The sequence below is a fragment of the Rutilus rutilus genome (genome assembly GCF_951802725.1).
Source record: "Rutilus rutilus genome assembly, chromosome: 9".
In the NCBI taxonomy this organism is placed as follows: Eukaryota; Metazoa; Chordata; class Actinopteri; order Cypriniformes; family Leuciscidae; genus Rutilus; species Rutilus rutilus.
In genome coordinates this window covers 23,493,361-23,513,647 of record NC_140223.1, presented here as the reverse complement: position 1 = coordinate 23,513,647, position 20,287 = coordinate 23,493,361, and the positions used below count along the sequence as shown (strand labels likewise).

At 39.1% G+C, this 20,287-nt stretch overlaps 1 protein-coding gene across 27 annotated transcripts in view; it reads left to right on the top strand.

The window, feature by feature from the left end:
• msi2b (musashi RNA-binding protein 2b) overlaps window positions 1-20,287 on the top strand; it is a 265,052-nt gene that overhangs the window by 187,991 nt on the left and 56,774 nt on the right. For all 27 annotated transcript variants that reach the window (XR_014628587.1, XR_014628588.1, XR_014628589.1 and 24 more), the window contains exon 8: window positions 7,641-7,723. Coding sequence is in view for 20 of the 27 variants with exons in the window: in XM_084418191.1 (XP_084274317.1) it covers window positions 7,641-7,723 (83 nt within the window). In the remaining 7 variants the exon portion in view is untranslated. The remainder of the gene's footprint in view (window positions 1-7,640; window positions 7,724-20,287) is intronic.

Sequence of the window (20,287 nt, the reverse complement as noted above, 5' to 3'; positions counted from 1 at the left end):
TTATGATACATTTGCTCAGATGAAGGACTGCTTATTATCAGTGCTTCTTTAGAAGATACAGGGGTCATAAAGGTACTCACACATGAAGTTTAGTTCTAACTCGGGATGATTTGGTAGGTTATCGTTTACTTTCAACTTGTGATATGATTTTACTCCATTGATTTAATAGAAATAATTGAATAAAAGGTTTGGCTTGATGAAAAAGTCTGTCTCTCTCCCTCTATCTGAGCTGTGCTCCACAATTCGTGCAGATGTACCCTGCTGACTGTGCACATATCGCACCTCTCCGTTCATCCGTCTTCTGTAATGAGGGAGGAAGGACTCAGATCATTAGCCATTAGGGAGGAATGGCTGCTTCTGAAGTGGCTGGTATTTTAGTTAGGTGGCTTTTGGAGGGCCTAATGTTGACATTAATCTTCAGTGCCACTTGCGAGGGTACGGCAGTGACCTTAATGGGGTTTTTTTCCCCCCCAAAGATAGGGCACCCCATCATAAGATCACTCCCCAGATCTTTCACACACTTTCCCTAGATGTGATTGCAAACACTTCTTGTACATCTGTGTTTTCCAACCGTTTTGACTATATGTACTCAACAGCCCCATCAGGAAGGCTCAAGTACTTCACTGACACCAAACCAGTAATGTGTTCCTTTATTTTGAACAGTATATCTATTGTTTTATCATTTAAAACCTAACATACAAATTTTTTGTCAAATGTTTTTATTTTTTTAAACAAAGCAAAATCTAAATCTTTGCACTTTGCACTTTGAACCTGCTCAAGTCTCCCAACGTACACCTAGCCCTAGAGTACAAATTAAACGCTGGCGTGTTTATTTACTCGTGCTAATAGAACTTGTTCCTTAACATGCCAATGGCAGGTTCATTAATTTGCCCCGCTAGTTTTCTAGCATTGCAGCTTAGTTTATCTCCGCACCCTTGAGATCTATTTACCACAGCTGGAGTAAAAGATTAATAAAGTGTCAGTGATGGCGCTCGGCTTCAAGAAGTTTTTGTTTTATGCACTTCTCTCCCCTCCCACCCCAAATTCTTTTTTAGGTCCTCCCTTCGGTTTCTCCAAGAGCAATACCTCTCTCCCAAGTCATTATAATGTAGTGGGGTGGCTGGAGCCACAATCGATTACGCTGTCTAGTCTCATTTAGTTTACAAGAGTTCCAAGTTCCAGAGAGCTTACCGAGAGGCTACTTTTCTCCCTGCCCGTCTTCTTTTTGATTAAGCGGATGTGTAAATAAGGCCGCAAACTCCCATCGATGCATGCCAATCTATTTATTGACTCCTAAGGATCATTCTCTCCACTCCCCATGGGTGTCTTCAGGCCGAAAGAATTGAGCTCCTCCCAGCACATGTGAGCGCCGGAGACAGCCAACTGTCTGCCGGGAGAAAAAATGAAACTCATTGACAGATGTTCTTGTGGTGCTTTCTGCTCTCATTATTAATAGATGAGAAAAGGGCCCCATTTATCAGAGTGGAGAGAAATTAATTGACACTGGCTTTGATTTTATTGCTGTAACTTGTTGTCTGGATGCATCACAATTGTTTTTCCTTTTTCGCTTCCAGGGCAAAGTGTTTGATAGCACAGGCACCCCCAGAAAAAGCTTTTTTTCGTGCCTTCTCTCCCAGACACGAACAAAGAGACATATATGCTTGCCGACTCACACACGCAGACACAAAATACCTTATGTAGCGGATTGTTGCCCTGTCACTTCCCCATTGTGGCAGCATCCCCACCCGCTACAGACTGAGGTGCTGATGTCACTGGCCTGGTCTTTATGCCTCAGAATCAGCAAACAGTGTTTAAAAAGCAGCTTAGCATTTATTACAGGGTGAGGTGCAGAAAGCATGATGTGCAGCTGTGTCATTTTGTGTAAAGTTTCCTCTCTTTCCTGTGAGGGACCTAAATGTAGCTGAAGCTGATTTTATTTTGGGCCTTTTATTTTTTTATATTTTATATTTTAACATTGTCAGTGTGTGTAGATGGCACTGTTTTTCAGCCCCAGTGATGATTGATTTTTATTTATTTATTAATCTGTATCTAGTTATATTAAATTGAATGAGATGTAGGAATGACATGTTTTTAAAGGAACACATTTCTGGTTTGGTGTCGACTGTGGGCTACCTAAGACTAAAACTAAACCCATACAGGGTTCCCATGATCATGAAATGTCAGGAAATTTGAAAAGTGTCATTTTTCAGGCCTGGTAAAGTTATTAACATTTATAAAACCTTAAATTCATGGATATTTCTGTAGTGAATATAAATGTTTCTCAGCTCTAAAATATTATTTTTCGCCTGGATTTTTCACTCGCAAATAGCAAAAACCAATTTAACTGGAAATTTAACTGGTAAACATTTTTGGGGGGAATAAAATCTGGAAATTATACAGAACGGAATGGAGCCGGAATGGAATTTGCATCCGTGTAAGTGGAACAGTTCAATACAGTGCAAATGAAGGTTTTGAGGTTTCAAACTTTTGTAGCACACAGGACTTTTTGTCAAGCATTCCTTGCTTGTTTTAGCATTCCCCCTCCTGAGCTCATCTTGTGGTCATATATTATTCAGCATCTGATCTCGCATACCATTGTATGAATCACAGATTCATGTGATCCTCCATCCGCGCCATTTTGCGTGCGCGCGCTTGCGAGCGTGTCCATGCATTCATGAGATGTTCCATAGGCATGCCATTTCCCCCCGCCGTTTAATATGCAACACACAATCTATTTACCATCTCTGGTCTCTGGAAAGGATACGAGGTGGCCGTAATAATATCTGATTCGGTTGTGTACCTCTTCCCTTTAAATACATCGAACTGCTCCAGGCACCCTCAGCTTTTTAAGCAAAGGTCAGAGGAAGGCTCATTGATTTAGCATTTTAATTTTATTTGTGCTGGGCTCCGAGGGGGACTGGCATTCAGCGTGGCGTGGCTCTTTGTTTTGTAAGAGGCTGTGAATGTCTGGGTGTCTGTTGAGACCCAGCCTGCTTCGCTCTGGCTAATAAGTGTGAGATGGCAGCCAGACGCCTCCGTAATAGCCACTAACACTTATTATCCTCCCCAAGATTGGAAATCCATGTGTTGTCATTGAGGGATCTCAAGACAAGTTAAGCGAAAAAAAAAAAAAGCGTTTTTTTTTCCCTCAAGCGTACCGCTTCAAAACAGATGTGCGTGTCGTGTTGTAGGAGCGTTGCGTTGGTGTAGGTGGGCTGTAAGGCAGAAGTGGTTTCCAATGTAAGGAAATGGCCTGTTCAGAGTGGTTAAGCCACTAACTGAGCGAGATAATGCCTCGGGGTGTTTGAGGCGGAAAAATGCGACGTCTCCTCCGCCAGAGCCGAGGCAGCTGTTGTTTTGCATTGTTCCCGTCCTCTCCTTCGCTTGACTTTGCAGGGGATGTGGAGAAGGGCCCACGATATTGGCACTCTTTCATTAAGAGATCCTGTTAGCGGCGCTGGTCTTGTCATTAGGAGCACTGAGGGTTTTTGATTTGCTGCCATTTCCAATGCCCGATCGAGAGCTCACCCTGCCGATAGCGCCCTGAACTCTGACAAAGACAGCCTGAGGGATCGTTACCTGATCTTTCCTGCTATACTTGATGCATTTAGAGATTGTGTTTGGCAGTTTTGGTTCTTTGCTGATCTGAAAACTCTGAAAAGTCACAAAGTTTCACAATAATTAAGCCCTCGTCAAGTGATCCCAATGCTCCAAATAGTAATTAAACATCTAAAATTATCTTTATTTGTATGTTTGTTTGAGAGGTGCACCTTCCTAAATCTTTCCTTTGTTTTAATAATCCATGAAAAAATTGCCTTTTTTTGCTAGCCACTTAGCACAAGTTTGGTATCGTTGTAAAGCGTAGCATTTCAACTTTGTGAATATTCATAGCGAATTCTTGATGGCATGAGTCTGACTCAAACTCATGCTGATGTAAACAAAATGATCTTACTCGTGCTGACTGACAAGAGCCAAAGTGTGTGCACAAAGACGCTTCAGACAGCACGCAATCCCGATACACAGACTTACAGTATTTCAAAATATCTGTCTTGGGGGAGTATTCATGCAAATCTGTTTTAAGTGAACGTTTGGTTAATTGTTGGGGAAAAATATCTGATGTGTAACATTATATTAGATCCATGGATTACAGTAGGTCTTAATTTATTGGCTGTCTGTCTCGTTAATGTAAATCAAACAATTGTGGTATCATGGAAAAAACAGTTTTTCTATAGGTATGGGTTTTGACTTGATTTGTGCCAAATTTGGTGTTATTACCATGGATTTTAAGGTATGGATGCTTGGTGATTTTGTTTTGAAACCTTCAGAAAACTTTTAACTCGACTTTTCTCAAAATTGACTTTCGAACAGGTTTAGCTCAGTAATTTTTTGTCTGATAACTCAAATATTTAGAAAATGTGCTCATTGTGACTCATTTTGCCAGCACGGGTCACATATTGAGAAGATCAGAGATGGTTCTAACTCTTTCATCTGTTTTTTTTTGGTTTTTTTTATAACCCTATAGAAAACATGGACATCAGCACATTTATTACTCCATTTATTTTTACATTTTTTATTTATTTTTATAAAATGTAATTTATGTGATTTAATTTTAAATATATAATATGAATTTTTATATATTGAAATTCCAATGAACCCCATTTAATTTCAGTTAAAATAATTAAGGAATGGGAATTTTCTTTAAAATAGGAAATTGTTTTTGTTAAGGTCCATAACCTTTGTGGGTCCAGTAGAAATAAATGGTGAACGTAGTGTTACAACTGCAGATGTTCTGAAGACATTATATACCAAATCATATAAAAAAGAAACCTGCCGATTTAGGTGGAACCAGTCCTGTCATTTAACATTAACCTGCTATTATAACTAGATTTTTCCTGTAAGTTCCTTTAAATATATTCCTAGTCTCACCTCTATGTATTTGTACACTTTTGGGCTGTGTGAATTATGGGATTGATTGTAGATCTGTCAATTGGCAAGGGAATGTCAGTTTCAGATGCTTCCTGCTGGGGTGCAGGTACTGTAACCCCCGCCCCCTCCCCTCCGCAGCCGACGGCCTCCCCGAACCACCCAATGCGTGCCAGCTCCCTCCCGGCTGCTGAGAAATTGCTCCTGACAGCTGATTTGTTGGTTGTCAGAACTGGTCGCTGTGCGGCTGATAAGGGCGCAGAGGCCCGAGATGGAAAACTAACTGCCTCTCATGATTTCAAAGGCAGCCCCATCAGCCTGGGGCCTGCAGACACATGTAAATGTCTCTGGGCTGAAATCACCAGGGATGTTTCTTCCATGTGCATTGGTGCTCTTTAAAGAGTTAGTCTGTGCTTTGCATGCAGCGTCTGGCCACGAAAGAAAGCACTGCAAATGTCACATCTATCTATCTATCTATCTATCTATCTATCTATCTATCTATCTATCTATCTATCTATCTATCTATCTATCTATCTATCTATCTATCTGTCTGTCTATCTATCTGTCTATCTATCTGTCTATCTATCTGTCTATCTATCTATCTATCTATCTATCTATCTATCTATCTATCTATCTATCTATCTATCTATCTATCTATCTATCTATCTATCTATCTGTCTATCTGTCTATCTATATGTCTATCTATCTATCTATCTATATGTCTATCTATCTATCTATCTATCTATCTATCTTCGTTCGTTCATCTACCGTATCTATTTTTCTATCTTATACAGTTCTGTATCGTGTTTGTTAACAATTCAAATTTATTTATGAATGCCACACAAACAGCGACATCTTTTTGATTGGCTGATGTTGTGGGCCTGCTTGGCAATATTTAATGACATGAAATTAAGTCAAATTAAGTGAAAAAAAAGTGGTTGTTTTTTACACTACAACCACCTACATTTATTCACCCCCCCTAGATCCTTGCTAGGAAAGGTGGAGCAAACTAGACAGGGCAACGGAGCAATGGGAGGACCTGGTCCAGCCTGCATCGAATCATCAGGTCTGATCAGTCACAGGAAGCTCTAATAGGCTTGTACAGGAAGCCATTGCGAGAGAAGAGGTCACTGGGTAATTGGCTGTGAATCTTGTTCCAGCATCCTCCCATGGGGCGGCTGCTTCTATAACTCACTTCCTGTCAATGATGTCAACCCTCGAGGCCGCCTAAGCCCGGGCTGAAGGGTCGATGAGGGGGTACTGGCCGTCATCCAACTTTGAAGAATATGACAATGCGGCAATGACCGTAGATCACCCCTACAGCCTGTACATACAATAATTGCCCTTAATTACCTCATGCCCCAATACAAAGCCCTCATGCGGCTGTAGTGTAGCTAATATTCCATCAGTCAGCACAGCTACGGCGTTCTGTCGATTTTAAACGGCAAGCAATCCACCTCTGTGCTTACCCCAGCAGGGCGAGGAGTGGATTCTACTGTCATGGAGTCAGGGAGCAGATAATTCAGCTGGTGTTTTCTTCCCCAAACAAAACAAACTGTACGTATAATAACCGAGAGGTCACGCTGCGCTGGACCAGAGGCCACCGGCTTGTTTATCCCATGCCCTCTTATCATCCCTCCCGCCTCTTCATCTGCTCTTATCACGGCCGGTGTTGAGAGGGGCTCCACGGCTTCCTGTTTTGGGTTTGCTGTCAACCCCTTTGACCTGTTGACCCCGGGACTTATCTCTCACTTTCTTAAAAGCCAAACGCCTTGTCTAAAAGCAGCAGGGCAAGTGCTCTATCTTGGCTCTTCTTGTTGCTGTTACTTGTAGAGCACAGCACACTTAAGTGTGAGAGTGTGTTTGTGTGAAGCCCCCGCAACTTCAAAATATTTGTCATAATTATTATGACATTTACGACATTATTTTCTATAGATATTTTTTTCTCCCTCACAACAATTATTTATTTATTTTGTTATGAAGAAAGAAAGTCTCTGCCATCTGGTTGCAATTTTCATATCCCAAGCTATTCAAAATTACATAAAGAATGTGAATCATACATAGAATGACTTTCATACACATTTTGAGCATCTCTTAATTTCTGTATTAAATGTTGATCAGGTTTGAGACCCTATCTCAATGGGTTTGAGCATTTTTGTGTTGTTGTTGTTGGTGTTAATCACAGGATGTTCCCCATTCCTTATGGATTGTGTGGCTCTGTTGTGCTTTGTGAGGTGAAAATGGATCCTCAGTAGATGCACTCACTTAGGAATGAGGAAAAATAGTGTGTCACGTATTGAAAAACTCGCAAAGAAACATCAAATATTTGGTAATGGAATTCACATGCCGGCTGGCTCTACAAATCCCATTAAAACAGCTTTGAGCTTCCTCCATCTCTGAGGAGCAGACTCAGAGCTATTTTAATAGTGCCCAGGACTTCATCATTTTAACAGCAAAAGAGTTCCTGCTCTGTACTAGATACATAATTTGCATGGCATTAGGACCAGATAAAACGAAGATTGCTGCACGATTCAATGGCTCATTTATGCCTGCTCCATACGATAATAGCAATCAACAGATATTTGTTGCTTTTTTCCTGTTCATTTAACTGCTTCTGTGTTGGTTCACTTCAATCATGAGCTGTTTTTTTTTTCCCCTCCTTTCTTTCTTCCCCTGTTTTCTCTCTTCCCCTTCTCCCATCCTCTCCTCCTTCACAGGATTCGGCTTTGTTACTTTCGAGAACGAGGATGTGGTGGAAAAGGTCTGCGAGATTCATTTTCACGAAATCAATAATAAAATGGTGAGTTGGTTTCACCTCTTTGCAATTTTTCAATTCGGGGGCCAGGATTAATATTTGATCCTGGAAGCAGAATGGGTGCTTATAATGGGCAGCGTACAGTAAGGGTGACAGGGCTGCTGGGTGCGTGCGCACATGGGTGGGGGGGTGTCATCCCTATCCCCGACCAGCCTGCTTTCAAGGGGATGAGAAGTCACTGGGGTGCACCAGCCACAAACCATGAAATTGTGTCTTGGATCCCTGTCTGCCAGGCTGGGAGTAAAGGCCTGTCTCTTTCCCACCGTCACAATTCCCTCAGCCAGGGAAGACTGGGAAAGGATCTGGCAGTCACTCTGGGGGCTTGTTAAAAGTGTGTGGTGCAAAAGATTGAAAGAAGATTTAAAAATCAAAGCCTGGGTGCTTCTTCCATGTTGGCACCTGATGCCCTGTCCCATGATTTTCTGTTTGCTGCTACGGTTCGTATTAGATTTCCCCGTGTCTTGCCAAGCTTTTGAGAATGAAAGACAGCAGAGGGACACGGTTCCTGACCTTGAGGCATCTGCAGGCGAGCCACAGATCCAGCTTGCAGTGCTCGCGACGAATCACCAAATGAGGACAAACCCCAGTGTCATTCTACAAGACAGCCAGTTAGCAGGATTTTTAATGAAGGTCAGCGCTGTCAGTAAAGTTCAATTACTTAAACTTACAAATCACAGAGAACCATGAGCCTCTTGGAATTTTCCATGAGATGGAGCTGAGGACTGATTTGTGGCATTGATGACCAGTGTTGGGGAGTTAACCAGCTAAATTTAACTACATTGATTCTTCAGCATGACAGTAGCTCAGCTGTTTTTTTCATTTAGATGATTCATATGAAATTAACTGGTTCACTGATTCAGGTTCCTACACAGAAGTCCCTGCATTTTTGATATTTCATTTATTCAATATTGATTCTGATTCGAAAACCATTTGATTATGATTTATTTAGGTACATTTCAGTTGTGTTTTCCTTTTGCTTTTCTTGAAAGTATAGTGTTCAAAAAAACGATTCATTTAAAGAACAGACTCGTAAGACTCATTTGTTTTGGTTACGTTTTTGTTTTCAAATAGGGTGTTTATTGTACATGTTGATGCTCAAGTTTATTTATGTGCCCCTGTTTGAGATTGTATTGCAAAATAGCTTGACTACTGTTTACACGTAGTTTAATTAGTTCCAAAGTAGCTTCTCAAACCCTGTTGATGACATAATGTATCCCAGTATTTTATTCTAAACATGACAACACAGTGTGACCAGCCTCTCCCCTGTCTCTTCATTGATTTTTATATGATATTGCATCAAATGTTCTCATTATTCAACAAGCATCTAGAGAAAGCCTGAATTTCTTTTCTTTTTTTAACACGTTTCCCCCAGCGTCTCATAGCAGGAACCTCGCTGTTGATCGACTGGCTGGCTTAAATTGGGCCATTGGAGAATTACTTGCATAGCTAATATCAGTCACGAAGGTTTAAGAAAAAGATAAATGTGGCGAAGGGAAAACATTTACTTAAAATGACAGCTTTGTCATGGTCTCTCAGTTCAGATCATTTCTCAGATGATACGCCGGGAACGAAAGGCTTAAAAAACAAAACAAGAAAAAGGTCAAGGCGTGTTGGGCAGAAATGCATCCTTCCTTTTGCTCTTCTTACTGATTTCAATTGCCATCATCAAGTTGCTTTTGCCAACAAGATCAAAGTGGTCTCTGAAGCCTCGTCTGCTAGCAGGCCTGTGTGCGTATTTGACTTGCTAATTCGACCATGGTAATATTGTTATTATCATGAATATTTTGTACAGCGGCCGTAATGATCTCCCTCTGCTTGTGGAAATGCCAGCTTTGTACGTCGACTGCCTGCTTGGTGAGCCGCCATCTTCAGAGGCACCATCTGTGACCCTCGACCCCAGGCTGTGGAGCAGAGAACAAGCCAGGCTCAGTAGCTGTTTATAGAGAGGCTCTGTTGACCCAGTAAGGCCACTCTCGAGCTGCCAGGGCCCTGGATATCCATAAATGACCCTAAATGGTTCCAGGATCTGGAAAGCTGGACCGGTGAACGTCTCTACAGACTCCAGGCTTCCTGATCAGCTCATTTGATATCTGGCCTGGAAATACAGCCAGGCATTAAACATTCAGAAGACATTTCCTTGATCCACAGGCTTGGAGACAGGAACGCTGCATCCAGCAGGCAAGTTAGATCCCATGGATGGATGTAGATTACCTTGAAGTGAACTCTTAAGATATAAGTCCAATTTAGAGGTAAATCATTTAGGGAGCAAACACATATTATGTCTTTATTATTTTATTAATGAAAACGCTTAAACGATAGCACAGCAAGACTAGTTCCAGATTGCACAGATATGGAAGGGGGTCACTATTAATAGACCGACCCTAATGGTTGTTTTGACTATTTTGACTATTTTGAATTCGAACAGCACTTTCAGAGCCATAATATCCTGTTACGTCTGTGTGGGAGTTTTTTTTTTTTGAAGTTCCATTCCGAACATTCTGTATTTTATCAGGCATTCCAGGGACTTTTATCTCCCCCAGTGCTGTCTGTCATGAGGAATACTGTGTGAAATGGATAAGTGGTTGAAATCACCTGGACTGATATAGAGCATAGTTTCATGAACATAGTTTCCACCGCAGTTAGAGGATTTTATGCGTCATTCCTGTTATGTTGCACCTTTTCAACTTCAAACATCACTGAATTGTTATATTGTGATTAAAAAAATAATTAATATGAATTTGTTATATGCATATTTTTATAGATGGAAATCATATATTTTATTAATTCATACTAAATTGTTTATTTTTATCTGCATTTGTGTCATTTTTATATAATTATTTGATATTATAATTTTTTTGCCGTGAAAAATTGTTATACTGTTATTAAAATTAATCTGATTTCTATCTGTATGAAATGTGAGTTCATACACATTATCCTATCAACAGGATATTATTTATAACAGGTAACAGGATATTATTTATATTTTGATGATTATATATTTTTTTTATAATTTCATCATATACAGTATATTACTGGTCAAAAGTTTATATACATATAATTTAATTATTCCAAACTTTTGACCAGTAATATGAGAGAGAGAGAGAGATTATATACATGTTTTTATAGATTTGAAACAGATTTTATTAATTATAATTTATATTTATGAATGATATACATTTTTTTCCAATAATTTTACAATAGCGATATGAAAGTGCATAGTTGGAATGACCTTTACCATGCAAAATGCTAACAGTTTAAGTACAGTATGCTAATTAAAGCTGTCCCAATGAAAACACTAAAACTAAAAATAAATACTCAATCTCACTAATCATCAAGTGGGATGTTGTACCAATGTGACCCATAGCTAAGTGAGGGAGAATTCAATAGCTGGCTAATTTTAGTTACCAGCCCAGGAAGTGTTATTTATAGACTGGTGGCTGTTTGAAACCATGGAAGAAGTGACTGTATCCTGACCCAATGTAAACCCTCTCTCTGGGAGTTCTCATGGACATATGACTGCACATGGTATCTCCCTCTCTTTTTTTGAAGAGAGGGAGTCACTGCCTCGCTCTCTCGCTCTCTCTCTGGTAAATCATCACCTCTCCAACCTTGGAACAGTATGGACTGCATAAGTCATCTCTCGTCACATCATATTCAGGAACACATCCTTTCCTTTATCCGCCTGTTATTAAGCGATCAAGTACTTGGTCAATACCCTCCTCGCCCCTAACGCGTAAAGAGCAATGCCGCACCATACCCATGCGTGCCTGCAGCAGAATGATGTGAATTCTGTGCTCATGTCCTCCCTGGCGGTGCCCTTGCCTCCTGCAGGCAGTGTGGAGGTTGTCGCTCTCATTTCGGTTTCCGCTCTCATTTCGGTTTCCGCTCCCGCCCTTCTGTCTCAGTGTGCCCCGGCCGCCCAGCCAGGATTGCCTCCTGCCCACAGCGAGCCGGGCCATTAGCATGTATGATAAGTGCCGAGTGTGTCGGCAGGCCAATTTAGTGTCTGCCTTGCCGCGCTGAGGCCCCGGCCTGCGCTATCATTGGAAGATAATCTACCGCTGTGAGGAGAGAAGAGGGAAAAAGTGTCAGTTCTAGAAGGGAGAAAATGACTCCTATTTTCCCCGCCCTTTTTTTTTTTTTTTTTTTTTTTGGGCCTGCAGGCTTGCAGCTCTCTGAATCTATCTTCAAGATGTGGTGCAAACAGCGGTGACAGTGCAGAGTTAGTGTGCTTTCATGCCTGCTTCATTTAGCAGGCGCACACCGCTACTGAGTCTGGTTAAATATTTGAATTCGGATTTGCTGAGAAATGTTGAATTTAAAAATACAGTGTGTGGCTCAAAGCACAAAAACTATTTAGAGTTATAAGATCTTTTTTTATTTTTTATTCTGCCATTTACTCACATTTGTATCATTCTAAACCTTACTTTCTTCTAGGGCTGCACGATATTGGAAAACAATGACATTGCGATATTTAGTTTTTCTGCTATATTGCGATATGAAAACAATTTCACCTGATGATTTGAATAGCTCTATTTGTAAAGATTTAATCATTCTAGGATGATTGGGGTGATTTTGTTGTGTAGTGCATCTGCATAGAAAATGATAAACAAATTACAAGCATAGATGAATACAATAGAACAAAGACACAGATGAAATGAGCAGTGCTTTGTGTTTTTCAGGTAAATTAACTGTATTCAGGGACAGACGTTGAATAATCAAATGCAAAATAACACTGCATAGTCTTCACTGTATAAATTAAATATGATTCATATAATTAATACAGTTCATCTTTGCTTAAGCTCCAAAAGTGATTTTCTTTTTTGTTGTTTGATTATCTGTGGTGACACAAACAGCTGCGGGTATATTGGGCTGCTGTCACTTTAAGACGAATACACATAGGCCGGTAATGACAAGCATCCGTTTTCTTTCCCTGTTTACATCTCATAACCGACTGCGTTTACTAGGAAACTCGTAGAGGGCATTTTGACTTAATTGTGCGTGCACATTTCCTTTCAAGCACAAATAGATGGGAAGGGAATTTGGTGTTCACGAATTTCACATGCTGTCTGCGTGGATCTGTGTGCACACACAAAACACAGTGCGAGTTCCAGTCTTCTTGCACTTGATGTTTAAACTGACATGACTTAAAAATGCAAATGATAAACTCACTCTATGATGGTTAAACTTTGCAATTAATCTGCGAATCACATGCGTTCCAAACCGTGAGGCAGCTGACCCGTACGGATCAAGTACAATCCCATACTGCACATCCTGCAATGTGTCTATCGCAGAGCACTGAGATCGCTAGACGAGGGCTTAATGAACTCATTTTTGTGATGCAATGTTAAATAAAAATGTTAAATGTTAAATTCAACCAAAATTGACACTTTTCACTTGTTTTGCCTGTAGCTCGTAATTAGCACGGGTCACATATATTGGAAACCAATGTTGTTTGTACCTCATTGACTTTCATTGTATGGAGTTCAGCTCTTAAAAAATTAGCGTTAGCCAAGAGGTGATCAGTCTTACTTTTCAGGTTCAAATTAGGCCAGTCTACTTTGACCAGTGTTAAAGCATTAATTTGTGAAACTAGTCTAAGCACCGCCCACAGTTGGGCCACAACATATTTTTTTATATTCCACATAAGAAAGTCATTGCAGAATTATTTGTACAAAATGTTTAGCAAAACACAAGCATAATTGGGAAATGTGTTTATAAATGATATTAACAGTAAAGAAATTAAGTAAACTAACCAAAGCATGTGTGAAAACCCTTTATAGGACTTGCTACTTTTTTCTTTTTGTAAATAGCAGCTAAGCACATTTCAAAGTATGTCTGTTTATTTGTCCCCCTCTCTAATCACCCAGATCTGTTTAGCCCTTTTTATCTAATAGATGTTTATTTTCGCTTTGTGTGCGGTGACTGTAGATGTATTTACACACTCCTGTCACAGTATCTTAAGAGTAGGTTGGGCTAATGGAAGGGGATTGTGATATTTGAAAAGATTACAGTAATTCAGCCGGTTGTAATGGAGCAGGCTGTTTCCGGAGAGCTCTCCGAGATCTGGAAATGTCACAACAAAGAAAGGAGGAGATTCAGCACATTCACAACTTAAATAGAAGGGCGGAAAAAACCAAAGGAAAAAGAGTGTGAATGTGTGTGTGCGTGTAAAATTTATAATAAGAATAAGAAAGCAGGGTCATTCCACATAAATTGTGTCTTTTTGTTTCCTCATTAAAGGGTACAGAAATGTTTGTTGGCAGTGTGTGTACACAACCACCCTATAATGATAAAAAATATATTTTTTAATCCCCATAAAACCTCAACAGTCTCATAGAACAAGCCGTTTTCATTTTCTGAGCAATTTGACGTCACGTTGCTTGGGCCCCGTCCACGACTGCTGATGGACTAGTTTACGGCCTGAGCGATTTGTACACTGTCTGCCATTTTCTCCATGCTGGATGTAGCGACAAGAATGTCTCGTAAGAGATTGAGGTGTTTTGTTGTTGGATGTAAGAGTGAACAATCAGAGCCGCTGAAGACGCAGTGGATTACTTTTGTTTTTGAAAGGAATGTGCCCCCCAATATACCTAAATTAGTTTTTGAGCAAATCATTTTGCTCCAGACTGCTTTGTGAACGAGGGTCAAAACAAAGCAGGCTTTGCTACAAAGTTGTTACTCAAGGATGGATCAGTACCAACTGTTCGTGATCCAGGTCTCTGGAGTGATACTGGTCATGGCAGTAATGAAAGAGAGAGCGCACACTTTATTACAATTCATCGGAGTTGATTTACATATGTAAATTTGACGCGTTTATTAAGCACCCCCCGAAAAAAGCATAATGTCTGTATATATTTGTTTACTGTTGGTTGTAAAGAGTGTTTTTGTATAATTCACTGTGTATGTTGATGATAATGAAAGGGATAGAGAGAGTGTATGGATAAGACTTTAATGCGCACCTCTTTTATTCAGTTCTTACGGTGATTTTCTAGAGTGAAAACGGACGCTTCATCTTTTGTGTGATGTACAGTAAACTTCATAAAACTCCTCAGTAAAGTTTTGGCCATCATTCGGACAGGGTCCGCTACAGCAGGCTTGTAGTGGATTAAAGCAAGATGACAACAGTAAGTTATAACCGTAATTAAAGTAAACTACGCCTGTTCTATCTCCATACAGCATATATTCTCTGGCTCTGTGGGCATCATCGTCCGACTCCGGTTCGAACATATAAGACTGAACGCTACTGACAGTTTCTGACATTTTCAGTGTGTGAGATTGTCCTGTTTTGTTGTTACATGAGCTCTTGAAGCTCCGCCCTTCTCTTTAAATGCCACCTCATTTAAAGAGAAGGGCGGAGCTTCAAGAGCTCATTTGCATTTAAAGGCACACACAAAAACGGCGTGTTTTTGCTCAGCCTCCCAAAAAAATTGGAGCTGAAACTTTTACACTCTGGGGACATCAGAGACTTATTTTACATCTTGTAAAAAGGGACATAATAGGTCCTATTTAAAATGTGAAAACAGTGACTATATAATTAATAATATGTAATAAATGTCAATAAATAATTGACAAATAGGCATTTTTGTAAACACAAAATCAAAAATCCAGAAGCTTTATTTTTTTAATTTTTTTTCTATCTTCTAAATTGTATTGTTGGTTGGTTAGTTGGTGGATTGATTGGTTGAATGATTGATTGATTGCCATTAGACATGTATTCACTACAGTAAAGGTCTGTTTAAAAAAAAAAATTATATTCATCAAAGAATCCAAAAAATGTATATCAGTTTCCACAAAAATATTAAGCAACTTTTTTCAACATTGATAATAATAATAAATGTTTCTTGAGCACCACATCAGCATATTAGAGTGATTACTGAAGGATCAGAATGGAGTAATGATGCTGAAAATTCAGGTTTGCCATCACAGGAATAGATTACATTTTAAATGTAGCCTATTAAATTAGAAAACAGTTATTTTAAATTGTAATAATATTTCACAATATTTCTATTTTTTACTGTTTTTTTTATCAAATAAACACAGCCTTAGTGAGAATAAAAGTCTTCTTTCAAAAACATCAAATCTTACTAAACCCAAACTTTTAAGCGGTAATTTGAAATAAATATACACTATTTTATGGAATGCACCACTTCTTAATTGACCTTGTCAAACACCTTATTGTTTGGGAATTACAGACCCTTTCCAAAAAATTAGAATATCATGGAAAAGTTTATTTATTTCCATAATTCCATTCAAAACGTTAAACTTCCATAGATTATAGATTCAGGGCCCACAACTTAAACGATTTCAAGTCTTTAGTTGTTTATTTGTATTTGTATTTGGGCTTCCAGCTCATAAAACCCACGAAAACAGGATTTCCAAAAATGTGAATATTACATGAAATCACACAGTAATTACACAGTGATACCATGGTCATTGAACCAGGTTTTGGTTCTTTTGGCAGTGTGGGCAGGTGCAAATCCTGCTGGAAAATGAAGGAAGCATGAAGTGCTCTGAAAATGTGCTGGTAGACGGCTGCGTTGACTCTGGATTTAATAAAGCACAGTGGACCACAGTCCTCTTTTCTGATGAGAGCAAATTTTGCATCTCATTTGGAAACCAAGGTCCCAGAGTCTGGAGGAAGAATGGAGAGGCACACAATCCAAGATGCTTGAAGTCCAGTGTGAAGTTTCCACAGTCTGTGTTGGTCATCGGCTGGTGTTGGTCCACTGTGCTGTCCACTCAACGCAGCCGTCTACCAGGACATTTTCAGAGCACTTCATGCTTCCTTCAGCAGACAAGCTTTATGGAGATGCTGACTTCATTTTCCAGCAGGATTTGCAATTACTGTGTGATTTCATGTAATATTCACATTTTTTGAAATCCTGTTTTCGTGGGTTTTATGAGCTGGAAGCCCAAATTATGTACAAATAAATAACTAAATACTTGAAATCGTTTAAGTTGTGGGCCCTGAATCTATAATCTATGGAAGTTTAACGTTTTGAATGGAATTATGGAAATAAATAAACTTTTCCATGATATTCTAATTTTTTGGAAAGGGTCTGTATATCTAGGTAGGGCGAAGTAGGAGGTGCGAACACATTGATATAAATGAGAAGGTAAACGTGTGATAAAGATGAAGAACGAGCCTGTGTGTAAGGGTGTTTTACTGTTTAAATTACACCAGAGCAAAGCCATGATTAAATGTGAAGTTGTTTCAGTCTGCTGAGTTTTTTTTTTTTTTATCTGTATGTGCTTACCAGAGGTTCCCACTGTAACAAACTGTTGAAACAGACATTCTGTTTGGGAGGCATAAATAGCCTCTGACAGCCTTTCTTTTTTGTTGGTGAATATAGATTTCTGTGTCAGATGGAATAGCTGTAAGTGTATCAATAATGTACGGGAGCCCCAAGTCTCCGATGTAATTTAATTCAAATCGCGATGAATTATGCCTCGGTGTTAAGCCGAGAATTCTGGTGCCTCTGGGCAAAAGAGCAGGGGGTTGTTTTCTTTTTTTCTCTCTCCCTTTCCTCTCATGTCTGTTTTATCTCTGGGAACTGTACAAACAAGATGCAGCGTACAGTATGACATGACCTCTTGTGCAGTGATGTAACAGGAGTTCACTGGCAGAGCTGTGATAACATTTAAATATGCTATATTTGATGGGAGACCACAGACACACACACACACACACACACACACACACACACACACACAGTATAGTGTGGGCCTGCAAAAGACAGCTTGAGTTTTTGGATGCGTATAAATCTACATACTTGAAAACAGTTGCTTCCACATTAAATTTAAATATGAGTTTGCTTCCCCTGTGCATGCCGTATGCTGCAAAAATCACACATTCCCATCCTTACAGGGCTAGCAAACACAAAAACAAGAACATATGCACAATCTTATTGAACATTATAATCTTTAATATATATATATATATATATATATATATATATATATATATATATATATATATATATAGCCTATAGTTAGTTATAGTTATTAGCCTATATAAGTTTTTATTGCAAAAAAAATGCAAATGTGAATCTTTAATGACATGCATAGATTATAATGTAATGATACTGATACAAATTTCATTTTGACACCTGTTCAACTGAATATAATGGTTCAGTAAGTGAATCAAATGTTTGATTGAAGACTGATGGATTCAGTTCAGTGAAAGACTCATCATGCTAATTTAAACCCATAATTTGTCTTAACTATTCATCAGTAGAAGAGTAATTCGTTTGGGACTCAGACTACACTGTTCACTTTGTTTGATTCACTAAAAAGAACCAGCTCATAAGAGTCGTCTGTTTGTGAATCGGTATACACTTGTCACATTGGATGTGGTTTTTGGCTTGTAGGCCTCTAGGACAACTCAAGAGAAAGATGTTCCTTGCCATTATTTTACAGTTTAGGGTGTTTTTCTTGCATCACATTCAATATGGACTGCAAGCTCACATTATAACTCGGGTAAACTGTTCTCGTGGCATTGAAATCCTCTTCACTTGACCTGAAGTTAGATGTTTGATGGTGAAACGTGTTTTTCAAGCTCACTATCAGAGATGGAAAAAATGGACGTCTGAGTGAGGGGAGGTCCAGTCGATATGCCTCTCTGTGGCTTTATGAACGATCTACAGCGGTTGGAGGGCGGAAATAAGACTGATTCCTCAGGCAGCCCACCTCGGATATACAGTAAGCGCATGGAATTCTAACTCCATCATTGTGACAATCTCAGCGCGCCAGGGCTCATAAAGGTGGCCCTGTTTCTTGGGTTCCTGCCTGTTTAAAATGCATATTTATTTGTCGAGTTGGCTAAGTGCCTTTCATATCAGGCATTATGTGATCCCGAACTCTCGGGAGTGAGGCGGGCGGCCCGGTGTTTTGCAGTTAGAATGAATGAATCAGCTTTCTGATTCATCCTTCTTTATCCTCCTTGTCAGAGGAGAATGCTTTTTTTCTCTCACTCTAGCTGAAAGAGAAGCAAATCTGCTTTAAGGAATAAAATTTAACTGTCTAGTGTTTTGCAGATACTCTTGAGGTTTTCTTTACACAATGGATTTTTCAAAGTGATTTTTCAGGTTATTGATTCTCTTTGTTTCCCACACATGCTAGTCTATTATTGGAATATGATTATGATATTTCTGATTCAGTTAAATATGAGGAAGTTAATTTTCAAGAGTTAATCTGGAACATCATGTTTTATTTTATTTTTTCTGTTATTTTTTCTATTGATAAGAAACCAATTCTGCTTTTTATTTATTTATTTTTTACAAAACACAAAATTTCAGTCTATGATGCAAATCATTTTTTTTCTTGGTTATTTAGTGTTATATATAATTGTTATTTTTTATTTTAAAAACTGTATAATTAAAACTTTTTAAAACAACTTAGTATTTTTTGTATATTATGTAATATATAAAAATGCTTCTTCATAAGAGTGCAATCAGTAATGCAAGTATATTTTTGTTTTGAAAGATGTATTTGGCCTTTGCTCAAAAAGCCAAAATGTGCGTGCAATGCTTTTGTTGCTCTACAGTCATGAAAGATGGCCTTATATGCAGCCTGTGGTCTTTGAGAAATGAACCTTTGTGAAACAACCCCCTTTTCAAAGTCAAAACAGGTGGCTGAAGTTTTAATGCGAGTGACATTTCTTGTCACAAGGTCAGGGAAGCAGATTAGCAGATTGGATCTAATCTATCCCTAACCAGCCAGCTAATAAGCCGCGTGTGTGTTCTCTGGAGCTGATCGATCCTGTCTCACACCTCTCGCCCGCTCACACTGGCTCTGCCAGGGACATGGACACTAATGGCCACATTTGCTCCAGCCCACCGGTACAGTGTTCCCGCTCATGATTTCCCGACAATTAGCGAGGCGAGTGGACGCACCCTGTTCTCATCTCGGCTGTCATCCTTTCCACCCTGGACTTCCACTTAACCTGCTCTCTGGGGTGAACGGTAGATGAGAGATGTTATGGGGTTTTGATTGCATTCACACACACACACACACACACACACACACACACACACACACACACACACACACACACACACACACACACACACACACACACACACACACACACACACAAACACCTTGAAGTCTCTGTTGGGCTCCGAGTGGCAGTCCGGTCATTAGACAGGTTGCAAGACTAAATGGACAAATAAAATGTTCAGTAACACTTGGCCTTCATTAATAAGTCATTATATAAATAATTTGAAACATAATATAATTAAGAAATGCAAGTGTTATTATGAATCTTTGCCTGCAACTTCACAATATAACATGTTCACAAGTGTCTTATTGCTGTTATGAAAAGAGTACTATATAATACAAAATACTAAGAACACAAATTGACATAAAACTGTATTTTATTAAGCACATTTCTGTGTCATCCTTCCACTGTAAGATATACAATGTGAAGCCTAAAGTTGTTTTAAAATGCTTAACAAATCAGAAGTTCATGTACATTTAAATGTGTATATAAATGAAAACTTTTCATAATTATAATCTATTAGAAAATTAATCATAATTCTTTTT